General features: G+C 39.2%; 1 protein-coding gene across 1 annotated transcript in view; it reads right to left on the bottom strand.

Moving 5' to 3' along the window:
• Positions 1-20,634, bottom strand: part of FOCAD (focadhesin) — a 282,657-nt gene that overhangs the window by 176,240 nt on the left and 85,783 nt on the right. The window contains exons 11-13 of the mRNA XM_006881273.1: positions 2,756-2,860; positions 1,489-1,590; positions 860-990 (exon numbers count right to left, since the gene is read on the bottom strand). Coding sequence (XP_006881335.1) covers positions 860-990; positions 1,489-1,590; positions 2,756-2,860 — 338 coding nt within the window. The remainder of the gene's footprint in view (positions 1-859; positions 991-1,488; positions 1,591-2,755; positions 2,861-20,634) is intronic.

Below are 20,634 nucleotides of genomic sequence, written 5' to 3' on the forward strand. Positions count from 1 at the left end.
AACTCAAGGTTTCCTCCACTGTTATGTGTGTTAATTTATACGTTCATGTAATGAATCACAATACATTCTCTATTACTTTTATAAGAATTGGACACAAAATAGGGTGGTTGGTTGTTGTTAGTGCCGTCAAGTCACTTGTGACTCACAGCGACCCTATGTACAGCAGCTCTGAGCCCTGCTCTTTTCTGAATCAATTTTATTGTCTCTGACACACCTATCCCCATTATCCCAGTCACTGAGTCAATTTGTCTCATTGAGAGTCTTCCTCTCTTGCACTGTCCCTCTACCCTTCCAAGCATAATATCCCTCTCCAAGGACTGGTCCCCCCTTGCAACATGCCCAAAGTATTTCAGATGAAGCTTCAGAATCCTTGACTCCAAGGAGCAGCCTGATTTCACTCACTCCAAGATGAACCTGTTTGTTCTCTCAGCAGTTCATAAAATAGAGTATATATGGAAAAAGACCAGTTGATGAATTTAGTCTACTTCTTGAGTTTGAGGGATTTATATGTCAAAAAGAAAGTATAATATATTATGTATAATACTAAAGTAGTACTCAGAAAAAGAATACAAATATTTTATCAAAATCAAGATATAATATTAGGCTTAAAATGGAAAGACAAATGAGTCTCAAGCTGACCATCAAGACTATGAATTTGTACTATGAGAAAACTTGGGTGGAAAAGTAATTTATTCTCTTTCAAATTATCTCCTAACAGTCTTTACCATACCTTAATCATTAACTAAAAGACAGTAATCATTTCGTACCACCATCTTTCCCAGCTTCTTGCTGCCAACAAAATAATGAAAACAAAAAAATACAGCACAATACACATTCCCAAGGGTTCAGTGCTCCTTACCTTTGCTTACAAATGTCTCTGATAGATGCTGCTTTTGCGATCACTTTCTCCCACTGGACTTCCTTGCCCACAGACAGAGAAGGTGCGTCAGACATGGCCATGCAACGCTGCAGCTCGGGATAGACACGATCCTAAGGAGGCAATTTTCATACAAGCAGGTAACTTCCAAACTTGTGCTGGGAAATCAGTACCTACATTCCTGTTGTAGTTTCACCTACGACTCTCACGGCTATATTGCAAATTATTAAAATGTATTTCTTCTAATAAGTCAGGGGGGAAAACTGCGATGATTGCTTAAGATTCTAAGAACTCTTCATGCCATGAAATAAAATTAGTCAATCACATTCAAATTACAAAGGCACTGACCACTTATAAATTTATTTATCTAGCTTTCTCATGCTAATGGAGACAAATTTCAGATATAAGGAAATCAGATTTTTTATAGTACCACTTTAAGAGTTAATCACAACTCAGTGTAAGTCAAAAGCATCACAAATAAACATAAATCTCTTATTGTAATTGCCACTGTCACTAACTTACTAACACTGCTATATCAAAGTACTTTCACACAAACTTATTTCTCTTTAGGGAGAAATACCACTAAAGTGAGTGTATATATCTGAACTTACTTGCTTTTCCCATAAAGATGTCAAAAGACGCAAAGTGACAGCCCTTAGCTGTGGAGTGGTTCCGAGCAGCTGGATTACTCGCAGAATCTGTCCTATGCACACCTAGAAAAATAGAAAAGAAACTCTAGTTTCATAAGTGCTAATGGTCCTGCAGCATTTGATGCAGAGAATCAAAGACTGTAGTCTGCAGTGTGGACTTAACTTCAACATCAAGAACACAAAGATTCTCACCACTGGGCCAACTGGTACCATCATGATAGATGGCAAAGAGACTGAGATTGTTAACAATTTCCGCTTGCTTGGTTCCAATCAACACTCTTGGCATCAGCAGTTAAGAAATCAAAAGAAGAATTGCATTAAGAAAATCTGTTGATAGGGACTTCTCCAGAGTACTAAAGAGCAAGGATGTCAATTTAGAGTCTATAGTGCAAGTGATTCAGGCGATGGTCTTCACAAGTACTTGCTATGCATCAGAGTGCTGGACAATGACCAAGGATGACAGAAGAATTGATACCTTGAATTGGGGTGCTGGCAGAGTATTAAACATACCATAGACTGCCAAGAGAACTAACAGGTTCTTCCTGTAGAGGGTGAAACCAAGCTGCTCCTTGGGGGCAAGGATTTTGGTACTCCATCTTACATACTCTGGGCATGTACCCAGGAGGAACCAGTCTTTGGAGAAGGATATCATATTTGGAAGGGTCAAAGGACAGCACAGGAGAGGAAGACCCAGGGAAGACAGGTTGATAGGACAGCTGGAGTAATGAGGGGGGATGTGTCAAAGACAGTGAGACTGGCTCAGGATAGATCAGGGTTCAGCACTGTTGTGCAAAGGGGCTCTATGAGTTGTAGTTACCTCAACAGCATGTAACAACAACAACAGTACAGATAACAAGAGGTTGCTAAGAGCATGTAAAAAATCAGTATTCACAAAGATGGAAATGAAAGCTTACTGCTTCTGATATTTGCAGTTGGCATGTTTAGAAGAGCCAGCTGCCAATCCTGGGAGGTTGGGGTGGGGGGAGGAACTTAATATTGGATACTAGTCCAAAGGAAAATTTGGATATTAAATTATTTTAAAAGTAATTCTCAAATATATAATGTAACAAAACCCTTAGCCTTTAGACATTATCACCTATCAAATGTGGTGCAACAAGGATCATACAACAAGGGGTAATAACCTCTTCAAAATTCAAGGCTCTAAATTTCAAATGCCAGAATTCAATGTGTTATTCAAGACACACGATCTTTTTCCTTTAATACAAACCTTGTGAATGCCAAGAGTAGGTAAAGTATACAAGATTTCATTGTATAACACAGGTTCCAGTGGTCTTCCTAATTTGAACATTAAAACTGGAATCAGATTTGGAACCTAAAAAGAATTTAAAGTTCATTACAATAAATCTAAAAGAAAGCAATGTGCATTTATCTTCAAAGAAACAGTATGAATATGAATATCTTAATACCAAGTTCATAAATAATAAGACTATATAGTTTCACCGTACTATTCATATTCTAGCTCCTTTTAAATTAGATTCTTCTCCCTTTTAAAATAGCTTCTAAAAACTGATCAAAATTTATTTTGGATCAACTCTGAAATAAACCCAGAGAAACATAAAAGTATTTAATGAATGTCTTGCTTTACTTCCCAACAAATTAGAGTTCTAGTAGATATCCAATATGTAAGATATGTAAATAATAAAGTAATTCTGCATAGGAAAATAATTACGTGGCTTAAATGACCAACAACTAAAAGTCAGGACCAACTCATAGATGACCAACTGGTAGTCATCAGAGGCTGCGCCAGAAGAGACTGTTCACCTTCCAAGAGCAGTTGGTGAATTCGAAACCATCTGCCTTTGGGTTGGAAAAGCAACTCCTAACCAACTGGGTTACCAGAGGGTCACCAAAATTCCTGATATGTAAAAAAATTAGGAAAATTCATGGGTCAAGATACCTAAAATTGTTATGATTATAATACTCGACAAATTGAATTACAGATTCAACATAATCCCTATGAGAATCCCAGCCTACATCTTTGTAGAAATTGACAGCTCACATGTTAATTCATGTAAAACTTAGAGGAATTCTGAATAATCAAAACCATTTGAAAAAGAAGAAGAAAGTTATAGCATAAATAATTTTTCAATTAAAAATTTACTATAAGCTACCAGCTTCTTCATGAGAAAAAGATAGGAAATCTCCTCCCATTTGATTTACAGCCTCTGAAAACCCACTAGAAGGTCAGCTATGAGTTGATTTTGTTGCGTTTGATAAAGCTACAGCAATCAAGACAGTGTAGAACTGGCATGAAAACTTACGTGGAGATTAACAAAATAGAGTGTCTAGAAACAAACCTTTATACCCACTGTCACTACCTTTCAACAAGGATGACAAAATCATTCAAAAGGTAAAGAATACGGTTTTAAACAAATAGTGTTAGGATAATTGAATAATCCCATGAAAATAATAAAATTAGACTCTTTCTTCACACCATACAAAAACAAAAACAACATTAAATGAATCTTAGGCCAAAATAACTGTAATGATGAAATTCTTAGGAGGGAAAAAAATATAGGCAGAAGAATTCAAAGCCTTGATTTTGACAAAAGATTCAAAGATGGAAGAACAAAAGCACAAGTCACAAAATAAAAGAAAATCACCAAAATTTAGAAATTTAGTACTTCAAGGGCTACTATAAAAAGAGTCTACAGACCAGGAAAAAGTACTTTTAATCAGATATCTGATGTATACAGAACACATATAAAGAACTCGTACAATTAAATAATTGAAAGACAATCCAAGTAAAAGATCCACAAAGGCTCTAAATAGGTATGTCACCAAAAAGATATACAAAGGAACAATAAATACATGAAAAGATGTTCAATATCATTAGTCATGAGACAAATGTAAATTGAAACTGCAACTCATTATCCATTCACATCCATTAGGACAATAACAACAACAACAAAAAAATAACAAGTGTTAACAAGGGATCAGAAAAACTAAATTCCTCATATGGTGCTGATGGGAATGGAAAATGTGCAGCCATGTTGGAAATCAGTCAAGCAACTCCTTTAAAGGGAGCCCTGGTGCCCTAGTGGTAAAAAACTGCATTGCAATCCCAAAGGCATAAGGTTTGAATCCACCGCCTGCTCTACGGGAGGAGGCAGAATCTCCTTCTGTATGAATTTACTAGCTCTGAAAGGCCTCTGGAGGGTCAGCTTTGGGCCGGTTCCAACTCGATGGCACAACAACAACAACAGCTCCTTAAATGGTTGAACCCAGAGTCACCATACTGCCCAGCAATTCCACTCTCGGGTCTGTTTTTGTTAGGTGCCATCATGTTGGTGCCAATTCATAGTGGTCCAACGTACAATGAGCAAAACTCTGCCTAATGCTGCAGCGTCCTCAGCAAACCCTGCTGTGCTCAATTCACTGCTACATCACAGCGTCAGTCAATGTCCTTGAAGGTCTTCCTCTTTTTGGCTCATTTTCCACATTTCTAAACACAATGTCCTTTTCAGACACTGGTTCTTCCCAACAAAGTGCCCCAAGTGTTTTGGACAAAGTCTCACTCTCTTTATTTCTAGAGAATATAGCTTCACTTCTTTCAAGAAATGTCTGTCTGTTCTTTGGAAGTACACAGTATATACAATATTCTTTTTCAATATCACACAAGTATAATTTCTTCTTTACTGTAAAATTTTCATGTGTAAATTAAAAACATCATGGCTTTGGTCAGGTGTATTTTCGTCATTAACTAAATCATCCCCACTACCCATAAATAAAAACATATGCCCATAACAAATTACATGAGTTTTCATAACAGAATTAGAATAATCAAAAAGGAGAAAGAACTTAAATTTCCAACATTCAATGAAATATTATAGTAAGGCCACAAAAACTATTTATGCTGTAACATGGATGAATCTTGAAATAATTATAAGTGAAAGGCACTAGTCACAAAGACCACATAGTATATGAATTCCACTTACATAAACAACTCAGTGGTAAAGAGTCGTGCTGTCAACCCAGAGACATGTGGTTCAAATCCACTAGCTCCTCTGTGGGGGAAGGATGGGCATTCTCCTCCCATGTCATTTACTGCATCTGAAAAACCACTGGGGGGTTGCTTGATGGTTCACAACAACAACAACCAAAAGGCAAGGCTAGAGTCAGAATGTAGATTTCTGGTTTCCTAGGGCTGGGTCCATGTTGTCTTCCTGCCTAAAGCTGGGGGCAGTGGTCAAAAATGAGCAAGAACTTGCTAAGGAACATAGGCTTGCCTTTATCTTTTTTTTTTTAGGTAATTAAGATGTTTTACAATTGACTATACTAAACGTCATTGAATTCAACAAAGTGTCTGGTATTTGAGTCATATGTGAAGAAGGTTTTAAAAAAAAATGTGTTTCCAAACAATTTCGTTAAAACTGTGAAAAAGCTACTATATTTGATGGTACCAAATGTGTTCCCATGAAATTTTCTTTTCCATGTACGACAAACCACTTATCGGTTCCATTTCTTCTCTCTGTGCTAATCATACGTCTACTCCTTTTAAGCACAGAAGACACCTCCTTTAACTCAATTTTAAGAAGATAAAAAATCCTCTTAACCTAACCACCAAAAAGTGACAGTTAAACATTAATTCATTAATGAGTCGCCCATGATATATCAAGGCAGGATGTGGAGGCAAGCACGTAATTACCACAGCCGCACACCACACAGCCAGAATTTATGATGTTTTTAACAAGTGCTGGGATTCTATTAGAACAAAAGGTCCATCACCCTCACCTCTAGCAAATGAAGGCAGACAAATTTCTGAATTGGCTTCTTATTTCCCATTTTAATTAAAAACAAAAGGTTATCTTAGATTGCCTTGTTCAGGTCTCAGTGAATTTCTCTTTCTGAGAAGGACATCTACAAAGACACTTTGGGAGATATTTAGTTCCAGGAAAGGCAATGAGTCAGTCTGGTGGCATTTTACAAAACAGTGTATTTATCCATGTCGCTTTCAAAGAAAAGTTTTAATTACATGGTCGGCAGACAAAGAACTCTATGTCTAAGAGTACAGTTCTTTTAAGCCACGCTCTAAAGAAGTATGTCAAGGCATTTCTTATTCTCTGACCAACTTACAATCAAAAACTGAGTGCAGCTCTTCAGACTAGTATGCTGCTGTTATATGCTGCTGAGTAAGAATCCACTCACAACAGACCCCATGAGAGGAGACTGCTCATCTTTCTCCCATTCAGACTATTAGGGCTGTAATCAAATCTTCAGCTGTATGGGAGTGACACAAAAGAGAACATTTCATTTGGAAAATAGCAGTTCTTCCTTAATTTGATGCCATAAATACTGTCTGTAAAAGTGTATCTAAGATGCCATTATCAGATCCTGATTCCCATACTCTTTAACCTTCTCCTGTCCAGAAGGTGCTCAAGCTGAAAAGAAAATTACTGCCCAGATTTCAGCTTAAATGTAAAATAAACCGGTAAGTGCTCTACAAGTCACAGTCACAGCATCGCTGATTTTCTCAAATATGATATAGCAAATGCTTCCCCATCTCTCCTTCAGGAATCATGTTTTTGATAAACAAGTTGATTTAGAAGCAAGGGATTGGTGCTTAGGAGTCAAAAGAAGCTTTGTCAAGTTCATTTACTTGATTTTACCTCACGGGTGATAAAACTAAAGCCCAAAGGGATCACAATGTTAGCTGATAATAGAATGAGGACAAGAGCCACAACTGCACTTACCTCCGCCCCTCTTTCTTTGGCAGAGTAACAGCAAACACATATTCCATGCTACCTATCAGGGAGCCCTGGAGACTAAGGTGCACCTGATACAGGCCACAGTCTTCACAGTTAATTGCTAAGTGTCAGAAAGCAGGACAATGACTAGGGATGGCAGAAGGAGAAGTGATGCCTTTGAGCTGTGGTGCTGGAGAAGAGTACTGAATATACCTTGGACTGCTAGGAGAACAACCAAGTTCACCTTAGAGAGGGTGAAACCAAGCTCCTCCTTGGAGGCAAGGATCTGACCTACTTTGGAAGGAAGAACCAGTCTCTGGAAAGGGACACCATGGTTGGGTGGATACAGGGACAGTACAAGAGAGGAAGAACCTTGATGAGAGGGATTGATTCAGTGACTGGGCTCATGAGGGCAGGCGTGTCAGACAACAAAGGTGGCACAAGATAGAGCAGGGTTCAGAGCTGTTGTACACAGGGTGGTTACAAGTCACAAGTGACTCAACTGCATGTAACAGCAACATCAGGGAGCTCTCAGTAGTAATTATGCAGCCAACACAAAGGCATGCAGCTGCTCCACAGAAGAAAGATGGTAACCTCCTCCCGTGCAACTTGCTGTCTCTGGAGAACCACTCGAGGGTCCGCCAAGACTCAGTTCTGACTCGATGGTACCGCCAAGACTCAGTTCTGACTCAATGGTACGCGACGACGACAACAATGTAACAGGAAGAAAGGAACGCTGCTAGATGGTGCACAGGAATGAAAGAATACTGGTGGAGGTAAGTAAGTTACGTACCAAGAGGTTAGCAATTCAAACCCAGAGAAATATGAGGCAGTCTCTTCCCATAACCTTGATAGCATCAAAACCCCAACAGCTTTAAGTCAATGAGCTTTAAGAGATACAAGGGCAACAGCCTTTCAAGAATAACATGAATAAAGAGCGATCACTGATGATTTCTACTCATAGTTGGACCAAAAAATTGGAGGGAAAACAAACAAGCAAAATAACCCCTCACAAATCAGTATCTTCCCCCAGGGCAAATATATAAAGAACTGAAACACAAAGAGTCAATTTTGTATTCCCTGAAAAGCATATTACACTCAGAACATTTTATGAGTACAGGAAATCACACAATCTAATCCAATTCTACAATGAAATTCATGAGTAGTACTACTGTTGTTGTTGTGTGTCATCGAGTCACTGTAACTCATCACAATCCTATGTACAAAAGCTCCGAACTCTGCCCTATTCTGAGCCAATCTCCTTGTCTCTAACACACTTGCCCCCATTGGCCCAGCCACTGTGTCAAATCATCTCATCCAGGGTTTTCCTCTCCTGCACTGCCTTTCCACCCTACCAAGCCCTCCTCAAAGGTTCAATCCCTCTAGACAACGTGTCCAAAGTATGTGAGTTAGAGGTTCAAAATCCTTGCCTCCAAAGAGCAATTTAGCTTCCCCCGCCAAACCCCCCCGGCCCGCCTCTCCAGGACAATCCTGTTTGTTCTCTTGGCAGTTCATGGAACGATCAATATTCTTCTCCAGCACAACTCAAAGGCATTGATTCTTCTTCTGTCATCACTAGTTATTGTCCAGCTCTCTGATGCATAAAAACTGCGAAGACCATGGCTTGAATCAGGTGCACCTTAATCTCTAGATTGACATCTTTGCTCTCAGGGACCTCTCCAGTATACCAAATCTTTACAGTGTGTATTAAGCTACAATTTAAAATAAACAAACTGACTTCTTATGTAACAAAGACCTAATTTGCTTAAATGTTCAATAGAAATAGAATAATAAATTAATTAATATTCTCATCAATGAGCAATTCACGGCCTCATGATGGATGGAGAAGAGACTGAGATTTTTAATAGCTTCAGCTTACTTGTTCCACAATCAACACTCTTGGCACTAGCAGTCAGGAAACCAAAAGATGAATTGCATTGGGAAAATCTGCTGTCAGGAACTTCTCTAGAGTACTAAGGGGAAATGAAGTCCGTTTGGAGACTAAGCTGTGCCTGATATAGGCCATGGTCTTCATAATTACTTGCTAAGAGCTGGATAAAAACTAAGGGTGATGGAAGAAGGAGCAAGACCTTTGAGTTGTGGTGTTGGAAAAAGAGTGCTAAACATATCATGGACAGCAAGGAGAACAAACAAGTCTGCCTGGAAAGAGTGAAAACAGACTGCTCCCTGGAGTCAAGGATTTTGAAGCTACGTTTCACATCCTTTGGGCAGTTGGCCAAGAGGGACCAGTCCTTGGAGAGGGACATCATGCTTGGAAGGGTAGACGGATGGTGGAGGAGAGGATGAGATGGATTGACTTAAGTGTCTGGAGAAATGGAAATGGGTCTATCAGAGACAATGAGAGTGGCTCAGGATAGGGCAGAGCTGATACGCAGAGGGTCACTATGAGTTTCGGGCAACTCAATGGCACATAACTACAACAACGTGTTACCATCAACAAAGACTTGTACAAATTTATACTACAAAAAGGACACAATGTCCTATTATCCTTGTGAGTACTGGTTAGCTCCATCTTCTTCAACAAGCTGCTCTTTATGTTTCTAATGTATACTATTATCTTTTTTAAATAATCCACTTAAAAGCAGCCCACGATGGAAGGGATAAAAAGTTAATGATTTCCATCTACTCCTAAGGAATCTAAGGAGTCATGTAACACTATCAAAAGTGAGGTAACCATTGTATACTTTATTCCATTGAGTTTTAAATTATATTTCTATTCTAAAATTATATTTTCTACAGTCTTAAAGATTAGTTTCTGAGAATCAAATAAAGCCAAAGAAAGAAATATATCCAGAATAACAGAATGTTCTTTCTGTGGTAACATGTCTTTCATGTTAGTCCGGTTCCAACTTGAGCATTTAACATAGAGTGATTCTTATAATAATAATTCACCGTCAACAAGTTTATTAGAACTCAAAGTAACTCTACAGAACTTATGTTACTGTTATTTGGCATCAAGTTGGAACCAACTCATAGCTGACCCTCCAACGGGATTTAAGAGATTACACTGGAGGAGACTACTTCTATTTTGTGACAGAGCAGCTGTGGATTCAAACCATGCACCTTTGGGTTACCAGTACAATTCTTTGCTATTTGGCCACCAGAGTATTCTGAAAGAACTCAGCAATTCTAAAGAATAGAAGTAATATTTCCAAAGCTGTACATCTTTACTGGGGGAGACTTTCTCATCATTCTCTTGCAATAGGGCAGGTGCATTCCAATACCTGACCTTTCTGTTAGCAGCCCAATGTTTACCCTATAGTGCTGCTCCAGGTCCTTTTCTAATATAAACAACTACAATCAAGTCAGCCCCAGCTCATACTCCATCAGGTTCCTAAGACTACAGACCTTCAAGATGGTCCATCTTTGTCCTGCTGAATGGCTGCTGGCTAGGAACTGCCAACCTTCTGGTTACCAATCTGGTATTTTGTGTATTATGCTACCAGAGCTCCTGAATCATCCGAAATAAGCACGCATATGATGCAAATAAAATTTTCCTAAAAGATCGGAAGAGGCAGTTTGCAACAACTTCTTAACTTTCGGGGTCAAGAAGATTCACATTTTAAAACAAGCCTTCATTTGGAATAACTTAACTCGTATCAGTAAGAGTTATGCCATTTGCTTTATTGAGCTCCTTCTTGGAAAATACGTTTATTAGAGCTCAAATGTTAGTCCACCTTGACAAATAAAGCAACAGTGAGTGCGCAATAAATGATCAACTTAATTTTTAATGGGTAAATGATATGGTAAGAATGGTTCACGTACTTGTAAATGCTAAATGTCTGGGAATGTCTTCATTGGCTTTTGAACAGTTTCAAAGAGCAGACATGAGGATTCATTAGCTCTTAGCACATATGAACCTGCTCCAAAGGCAGTCAAGAGAGTTGCCTAGCAACAGTGCATTCTGCATCTCTCATCATCCCAAGGATGCTGCAGCAGCAGCTAGGTCAAGCCTCTCATTAGCAACCTGACAAAGGCTTTCTATCTCCCATTTTGCAAAATTATTTTTATTTCCAGGTGAAACTCAAATATCTATGTACTATTTCTACTAACAATGTGTTCCTTTTCCTCTACTGCTTCTCTTCCCAACCCCCATGGAAAAAGCTAGGTTTTAATAAACTCATCAAAATACCTGTAACAAAAGAAAGCCCTAAGAAAGCGAACAGAATTTATATGCCTATTCATATCACTCTAGCAGTTCATGTCTTTGGGAATATAAAATAAGTAAGGCTTAGAAGAATGAGGAAGGTTTGTTGCTGTTTTTTAAAGAAGATGTTATAATTAAATAATGGTTAGAAGGAAAAGTCAGTTATTTCATTTCAGAACTACACAAAATTTTACTCAAATTAATGAGAAAACTAGAATAAGTATTCTTACTATTATCTCCACAAAAACTAATCTTAAAACATAATACTGTAAAACAGTAGGAAACAGGCAGAAAATTCCAAAGTGGTACTAAAATATAACCAAATAGATAGATGCTTTATAATCAAAGCAATCCATTGGAAAGGAACCCTCATTCCCAACTTAATAGCTGAGATATAAAACTTCACCTCAGATCAATAGTTATTATTCACTTCTTAAAATATTCACTGCTGCAAGGTTACCACACAGAATATATAGTCACATAATCCTCCTTATATACACTCCTTATAGATACACTTACATAAGATTCTTAAAAGAACCACAATTAGCAGATAGTCTTTTCACTTTATGTGTCTTAAAGTGCTTAATCCAGACCCTGTAAAAACTACAACCGCCAGGGTCTCTGAGCAATCTATCATGGATTTGCCCACTGCACAGAATGCAAAGAGTCCACAAGACTTTATGAAAGATAAAAGTGTGCTAGGAACAGAGACAGATTAAGAGTGATAAAATGAGGGACATTTGGAGACAACCGTCATCAAACTAAACCAAAAGAGCTGCATTTCCTAAGTAATCTAAAAGGACAATGTGATTTCCCCTCCCTCCCCACCCCCCCTTTTTTTTAAACTAGAAACAGCAGAGAATGAATCTTCAGGAAGATTTCCCAGAAGGGTGTCATTTACCACTAAAATATTTCATTCCAGCACTTGGAAGACCATAAAAGGGCGAGTGTCCTCCGGAGTCTCCAATAACGGGAATAGATCTTTTGTTACTATTCACAAGTGACCTCTCAGGCAGGCGATTTAATTTCTCCCCCGCAGCATGGTTGGTTTCACACACAGTGTAATAACAGTTTTTGCACAAGACAATTCATCCGATTAGGAAGAGTGTATTAAGTCTTTCATGAACAGTACGTGTCACTACAACTTCAGGGTAGCTTTGATTTAAGACAGGCCAGTGTACACATGTGTGAGTCGTCATTTTTCCCGCCTTTAAAAATGATTGTGGGACGTTCTCTGACAATTTTGCAGCCCATTGCCTGAACCGTTCCTGGCCTAAAAAGATAACTTAACTAAGAACTTATCAGATGTGCACTGAGCACTTTTAAACCAACACCAAGAATTTCCACCAGCAACAGAAATGTGAATAAGGGTCTTCCTTTCTGCACAGCTAAGTGAAATGCCACTAATGTCTCAATGGGGGGTCTGGGGGAGGAATGCAGAATGAGATAACTGGTTACTGCAATTATTATTATGTCTCACAACGCTTCAGCAATGCACCATCATTAAAAAGGCAGCATGATGTCACTGAGAAAAACAGTGGCTTCCGTGAAGTTTGAGAGCTCAGCAAAGCACCAAGAAAATATCAAAGTGGAAACTAAAGGGGAGGGTGTGAAATGAACTGACCCCCAAGCCATCATTGCTCCTCGAAATGGTTTGGCATTGTTCAATGCCCACAGAAACCTCATCTTGAGAATGCCTCCACATTTCTTCCTGCCCTGCTGATGAGATTAGCGCAGTTAAAACCAGAATCTCTACAGCGAAGGTCTGTGGCTGTTTTCTGAGGAGTTCTCTGGGGTTCCTCTGACCTTTCACCTTTAATTGATGCTGATAGGCTTGGCTTCCACCCTCCTCCTCTGCGTACCCCTGGGGAGCAGCGTCCACACTCCTTCACTCCTGGGCTAGCAGGGTCATGTCTTTACATCTTACAGGCCCCAGAGGGATTCCCCTCCTGCTCCACGGCAAGCAGCCCAAAACTGCAAAATTATGTTTTCTTTAGACGCCTGATGCAAGAGAGATGCTATCTTGAAGGCTGCTTGCTCCACAGTCCTTAGGAATTCTGCTTCTTCCAGCCAAGGCCTGTACACCCCACTAAGCAACCCTATATATAAAATGAGACCTAAGGCAGTTTTACTGCCATTCTTTTATCCACCTGCTGACAAGAAACATTAACAGGCCTTTTCCTTGGGAAAACTCGGGTGTGCAGGCCTGCAAGTCAGTTCCTACGTGACAGTTATGCATCCACCAGCACAAGGGCCAGCTCACTAACCACTCCCGCTGTAGGCTCCTCAGGTCATCAGGTAAGTCCACAATGTCCTTCCTCGCTCTTGTAAAGGATACAAGTCAACAGAGGCAGGGGAGTTTCCACCGAAGCCCCTTTCACTATGCTTGCGATGAAGGATTTGCACTCCAGCAATTTTCCTCAAAACTCTCACCTCTCATTTTTCCCCCTTGACTTCTCTAATGTCTAAACCCTTGAAATAAATTGAGGGTCTGAGAATTATAGCAGTGCTCATGTATCGAGGTTTACTCTTTTTTACTCTATAAAGTCTATCAAGTTCTCTTACTTTTTTTTTTGCATTTTTACTATTTTCTTTGTGTGTACTGTCAAGTCGGATCTGACTGGTACAGGAGGAGATTGCCCCTCCTTCTCCAGCAGAGCATCTGATGGATTTGAACCATGTACCTCTGGGATTGCAGTGCAGCTTCTTGCCACTAGGCCACCAGAGCCCCCTTACAATACATTTGGAGATCTCAAAGAGCCTTGGTAGTGTGTAACATTCCAGTCTACTAAAAGGTTAACAGTTCAAATCCTCCAGTACCACAGTGGAAGAAAGATGAACGGTTCCTTGCATGGATTACACAGCCTCAGAAAAATCAATGGAGACTCGCTGTTAGTTGGAAATTGACCTGATAGCTTGTTGTTGTTGCTGCTGCTGCATACTACTGAATCAGAATCTGCTTATAGCTTATCCTCTACTGGGTTTTTAGAGGCAGTTAAATCACACAGGAGGAGACTGCCCATCTTTCTCCTGCAGAGCAGCTGGTGGATTCAAACTGTGTGCCTTTGGGATTGGAGCACAGCTTCTTACTGCTAGGCCAGCAGTGGTTTATAACTCTCTCTCCTTTCGAAATATTGGCCAGTATACACTCCAGGCATGATTTCCCTCACCCATTAGACATCACTCTGATAAAGAACTTCCTGCCGCCTTACCTTCTCACTATAGTCGGCCACACCTCTGTTTCTCTGCATATACTTGTTCCTTCGGCCTGGAATGATGTCTTTCCTTTCTCTCGCTTCAGCAAGGCTCCTTGATCTAAATTCTAGAGACCCTTACATATACCACATAGCAATTACCACCCTGTTTCCAGCAGTAATTTTTCATGCCTCTGCCAACACAGTAAGTGCTATGATTCCTGAAGGCAAACACTATATCCTTTGATCTCAGTATCACCTGGCTTATCATTTAAGAGGTTAGCAATAAATACATGAAAAACACCTTGAAAATGCTTAAGAAAATAAAGGACCTAATAAAAGTAAATATTGGTAGTATTTTGAGCTGAATGATAATTCTACAACAATTTCATATATCAATTAACCTGGGTCAAGATGCACCTGTGATTAAAAAAAGAATGCTATTTTTACTGAACAACTTGGTATTGCTGTGACACTGCACACTGTTCCATAGTCGTGTCAAATATCATAATTGTTATGTACAATGTTTGGATGAGCTTCCTGACTGACTCATGCTGGGAAACAGGAGTGGCATCCATTTCCTAAACTAGATGTCTCTGGAAACATGACAAACTCTCTAAACACTATAAATGTACAGAAATTATGGTAGTTATAGAACAGAGTTCTGTACAGAAATTATGTTAGTTATAGAAGAGGGTTCAGGTCTTTTGTGCAAAACTTACTCTCAGTTATATTCAACGACACTTAAACCACTGCTAAATGAAGCTAGTGCTGTTGTATCTGGAGGAACACCCTTCCACTCTGTAGATCACTCTTCATCATTGTGCAGTATCAAGTAACCTGGGTTGCTGTGATACTGAACCTTGTACCATTCGGGTATCAAATACCAGAATGGTTTCCCAATGTCGACAGTGTTTGGTGGAGCTCCCAGTTGTAAAACATGTTTAGAAGCAGGAGCGGCATCCACTTCCTAAACCACACTGCCTCTGGAAACGTATGAACTTGGAGAAATGACAATAGCTATGGAAAGGCATTGGGTCTTTTGTTCATAGAGTCACTATGAGTTGGGCTTGACTCAATGGCAATCAACAACAATAAAAACAACACTAAATAACACATAGAGTCAACTGCCACCATATGAATAATAATTCAGGCTCCTAGGAATAATGAAAGCAAGCAAGATTGGGTTAGAGAAAAATGGTAAAGAAATAAAATTCAGTTACTTTCACACGTATGTACTGTAAGTAATTAGCCAAGCGTTGCCAAGTACCAGTCCCTGCTCATATGTCTTAATGAATGGATAATTCAATCATCTTCAATTGGCACATTCACTGTTTTAATGCAAATGAGCAAATGTAAACTGCCTCAAAACAGCTTCAACACCTGCTAATTTTAACTCGATCTATAGCAAATTACCTTGAACCTTAAATTAATAGGATTTCATGTAATAAGATTTAGCTATAATCGAAATGAACCTGAACACTGTGCCTGGATTCCACAGAGCTCCTTCTATTAGTCTTGACAGGACATGATGATGTTAGTTTCCGGATGGTAGGTAGGTTACACGTCCTACGTGTATATGTTCATTCAGTCAGTCAGTAGACATGTATGAAAGCCCAGGAACTGTCCAAGGTTCCTAAAAGGCAAAAGCAAGTAAAACAGTTTCCCTCCAGCAACTTCTTCCATGAATTTTAATCTAATGCAAGATTACTTGAAATTTCTTTTGGAGATAGTTTACAGTCTCTAGACTACGCAAGAAACACAGCTTTTCAACTTCATAAATGTATAAACTTTTCGTTAGAACCACTTTTATAGAGACAGTATAGCAGAGACACGGATCCATGTACCCTGGATTCAATTCCTAATGCTACACATTACTAGCTATATATGGTTTTGAGGAAGTTACTCAAATTGTGCAACAGTCCCAAATTCATCGATCTAAAATGTTTCTCTTTATCCTGTGTAAGTCTTTTTACCTAGGATTTCTACTGTTACCTATATAGCATTACCACATCTTGTTTGTTGTTTGTTTTTTTTAACCACCCACTCAGGTTTTTATTTCACATTCTAATTTTCAGCTTGTCATCATTTTAAAGCTGTCCTGGAGCACAGAACTGGATATTTTTTTGACCAAGTAAGATTATTCCATCTGTAAGGGAATTTTATTTATTCACAGTAATTATGATAGCTGCAATAGCTGAAATTATTTTATCATCTTCCTTCAGAGATTACATGTTTTAAAAGTTTTTGCTCAATCTAGTTTTCAAATAAAAACAAGTCTTCCCATTCTCAATTGTATTTCATCTACTCACTACATCAAGTCTCCTGTTTTAATGTTCTCGAGTTCTGGGAGGCATTGTCATTCAGCCATTTTGCTGTATATTTTGTTTTATAACTTTTGTTACTATACCCGCAATGTAATTCTACTTTCCTCACTGCTGCCCTGTGATTTTTCTTTACATTAATCCTTCTGCCCTACCCCTTCCTGCCTTCTGGACTTCACTGTTGGGAAAGTTTATTCTTTTGATCTGGTCTGGCTGGTTCTTTTCAGGGGTGACAGGGAGAGAGTACCACCTCAGTATTACTGTTTACCTTAAAGTGGAGAGACCAGGGAAAGTTTTGTTCCACATCTTGGAGTGGGGGGCGTGAGCAGAGGATTCATGTGCAGCAGTATCACAGGAGGGATGCGTGATTACATTGTGGGTGTGGCAATAAATGTTCTACTCTAAAATATGCACCACAATTTGAAAATAAAATAAAAAAAAACAACAAACAACTGGAGAGGGAGCCTTAACAGCCTCGGAAACCCAAGAGTGTCGTGAGGAGTCAGGATCTATTTCACAGCAGCAGATTTCTGTTTCCGGAGGTTTTATACCACCCACACGATTCACTGAGAGCTTTGAATCATGGCTCAACAATTCTCTCTGAAGTTTTTGCTCAAGCACATGAGGGCTGCTCATCCTTCTCCCACAAGTCACACTGGTGCGTTCCCACCACCAGAGAGGCCTGGCCTTGGAGTAAGCAGCACAGCTCTACACAGACCTACAGACCACAACCAGAGCACTCACAGAAGGTAGAAGAGAGCAAAACAACGTATCAAGAAACTAGAAGACAGGGTTCCAAAGTACCCAGTGAGCTATTTATTAGTGAGAGTCTAATGCCAGTCTGAAAGGTGTTTTTGTTTTGTTTTAATTGTAACTTTAACAAAAGTTTACAGAAAACCTGGATTTCCATCCATGCATTGTTGCACATTTTCCTCCCTTAAGTTTCCTTTTTTAAAAATCTCTTTAAAGTACCTCCTTATCCTTGAAATTCCGGGATGTCTTGACGTAGTGATCTATTGTCAATTGCACAGAAGGACCTAACCATCTGTCAAATTAAAAACAAAACAAACCACAACAAACCCAACGAGTGACTGTCCAGTCAGAACTGAGAGCTGACCCTCCAGTGAATGTTCACAGGCTCTAAATCACAATGAAGGAGATTGCCCGTCATTCTTCCTCGAAGCTCTTGGTGGATTCGAGCTGAGACGGCAGCAAGTCTCCCTGCAGTCTTTTCTCAGTGGCAGGAAATGACCTTCTATCGTATCTTATGTTTCTCTCCTTAATTACCTCTGTTCTAAGCAGCATTCCTTTTAGAGGCTGAAACTCCCAGATTGACCCCCAACATCTTAATTTTTAAAATTTTCAGCCTGTTGCTCTATATTCTGAATTATTTACTTGGATAGTTTACAAATCACTAATCTAGTCTCTAACTATATAGTGTGAAGTCACAATATTAATTTCCAAACTTTCTGGTTCCAAAATGTCTTGTGAAGTCACAATTTTTTAATTCCCAAACTTTCTGGTTCTGAAATGTCTTCTTTTCTCACAGCACTATTTTTTTATACTCTATAAAAACACGCGAGCGACCTCTTTCTACATCAATCCACACATGGAATGTCTGGGAGTTTGTCTTCTGCTCCCTGTGTTCTCTTTCTTCTGGAGAAAGAGGCTCTGGTGAGTCAGACTGTTACATTTTCCCAAATGTCTGGGGAGCTCAGATTATCCACTATGTATTTACAAATTGAGGCCAGCTTCATTGTAGCAAACTGCCCTGGGTACTCCTATAGATTAAAAAAAGGGGTTTTCTACCAAGACTCTTCTCCAGTGTGACGGGTTTGCTACAGCGGGCTGGATTGTCATCTGGCACTGTTAGTGCAGGTGTCAGGCCCTGGGTCACACAGGGAGGCCTCCCTCTCACCTCCTCACTGACCAAGTCTCATTCTACCAATGGTGAGTTTCTATGTAGTTTTTATCTTGAGTAGAATTCCTCATGCCTGTTAGAAAAACTATCAATTAGCATGAAATCAACTCAGAGTTACTGTCTAGAGTCTTTCACCAACAACAGAATTCCTAAAAGACTTCAGTGGTTAAACCAGAAGACAAAGCAGCTGCTACCTGAGAATCCAGTTGGAAACAAGCAGGTTCCACTCTTCTGGATGCAGCGCGGGCCTCATCCTCAGCAAGCCCTGCCTCCCTCCTTTCCATTACTCTGTATTCGGGGACTCACTGAGACAAATGGCACTTGTTTCAGTTTATCAGTGAGCTAGGGAGAGTCAAAGTGACATGTGGTTGACGGGAAAATCACAATCAGATCATTCTCTCAAGGAGAATCTGGAGTAATATATCATTTTGAGATGGCCTCGGAAGTAATGCTGCAACCCAATGGAAGCAAGAAACAAGAAGTTGAGGCCGGACTGCTGGGTTTGTCTAAGAAGCCCAGAAACCAAAGGTTTAAATAAAGGCCTTTTAGAAATCATTTCAACATTCGGCAATCTATGTGGGGCTAACAGAATAAACAAACAGATCTCCACAAGACAGGACGGATTTAACTCGACCTGTGTGGGTCTTTGTCTAATTGCTTCATGTTGACAGGCTTATCCCAACTGTGCAGTGGGCATAATCAATGTGACGGCTACAGGGGAAGAGCAGAGCAGCACATCTTCTCTAGAAAGTTCTTTATTAAAAGTACTGTATATTCTAGTCTTTTTCTTGTGTGAAGAACACAGGGTGAAGAGAGACTTCAGGGGGTGGCAATTTATATAAGTCAGTGACAATAGAACAGAGTATCAAGTGTCCAAAGACTCTTTGTGCAAGTTCTCTTTTATAGAATATATTCGCTCCTTTTCTCACAGCAGTAACTTACAGACCATTAAATTTCACACATTTCCTATTCATTTTCTATGTTAAAATATGGCTTATGACCCTGAGGAAAGCTATCACAGGATTCTGCCCTGGAAGTCAACTTTTTACTATTCGATAACATATGACTTTTAAAAGACTGCAAGTCATGGGCTATGAACTTGGTCACATAAATGATTTCAAATGGGCTAGCAGATGTGTACACTTCTACAAATGGAAATAATTAGGTCCTGAAACATCAGAAAGGACAAAACAGCGCAGCAAAGACTGTGATTATACCAATTAAATAAGGCTTTTCACTAGACGTTAAAACTAAAATGTAAAAAGAAAATATATGACCTCAGATCATTAAAGTGCCAGTAAAGCAAAACAAAATAAAAACACACTATCTTCATCTCCATATAAAAGATAAACGCCAAGAGGTTGCAAGACACTGCATTTCACTAAACTCAATTTGTTAAGCTCATCAGTAAAGGGAAGTTTTTGGTTTTTGTTTTTTTATTTTTTTATTATTTTTTTTGTGTGTGTGTACCGTCAAATCAGATCTGACTGGTACAGGAGGAGAATGTCCCTCCTTCCCTGGCAGAGCATCTGGTGGGTTCAAACCGAGTAAAGGGAACTTTTACAGAAGAAACAAGTGGTTCTCCCAAGTCCAAGTGCATGAACTTAGATCTTTGCAGTAATAAGAGTACAAAACATAGATCTGATTTTATAAATCAATAAAAAAAGAAACCAATATGCCATACATATAGCAGTGAGAGTTAGGCTACTGAAGTCATAAAACTATTTACATCATTTTCTTCTTTAAAAATCTTGGACTATTACTAATCTTTATAGTAATGTTCAGCTCTGAT

Source organism: Elephantulus edwardii, unplaced genomic scaffold (assembly GCF_000299155.1).
Source record: "Elephantulus edwardii isolate Elephantulus edwardi_28Jun2011 unplaced genomic scaffold, EleEdw1.0 scaffold00014, whole genome shotgun sequence".
Taxonomy (NCBI): Eukaryota; Metazoa; Chordata; class Mammalia; order Macroscelidea; family Macroscelididae; genus Elephantulus; species Elephantulus edwardii.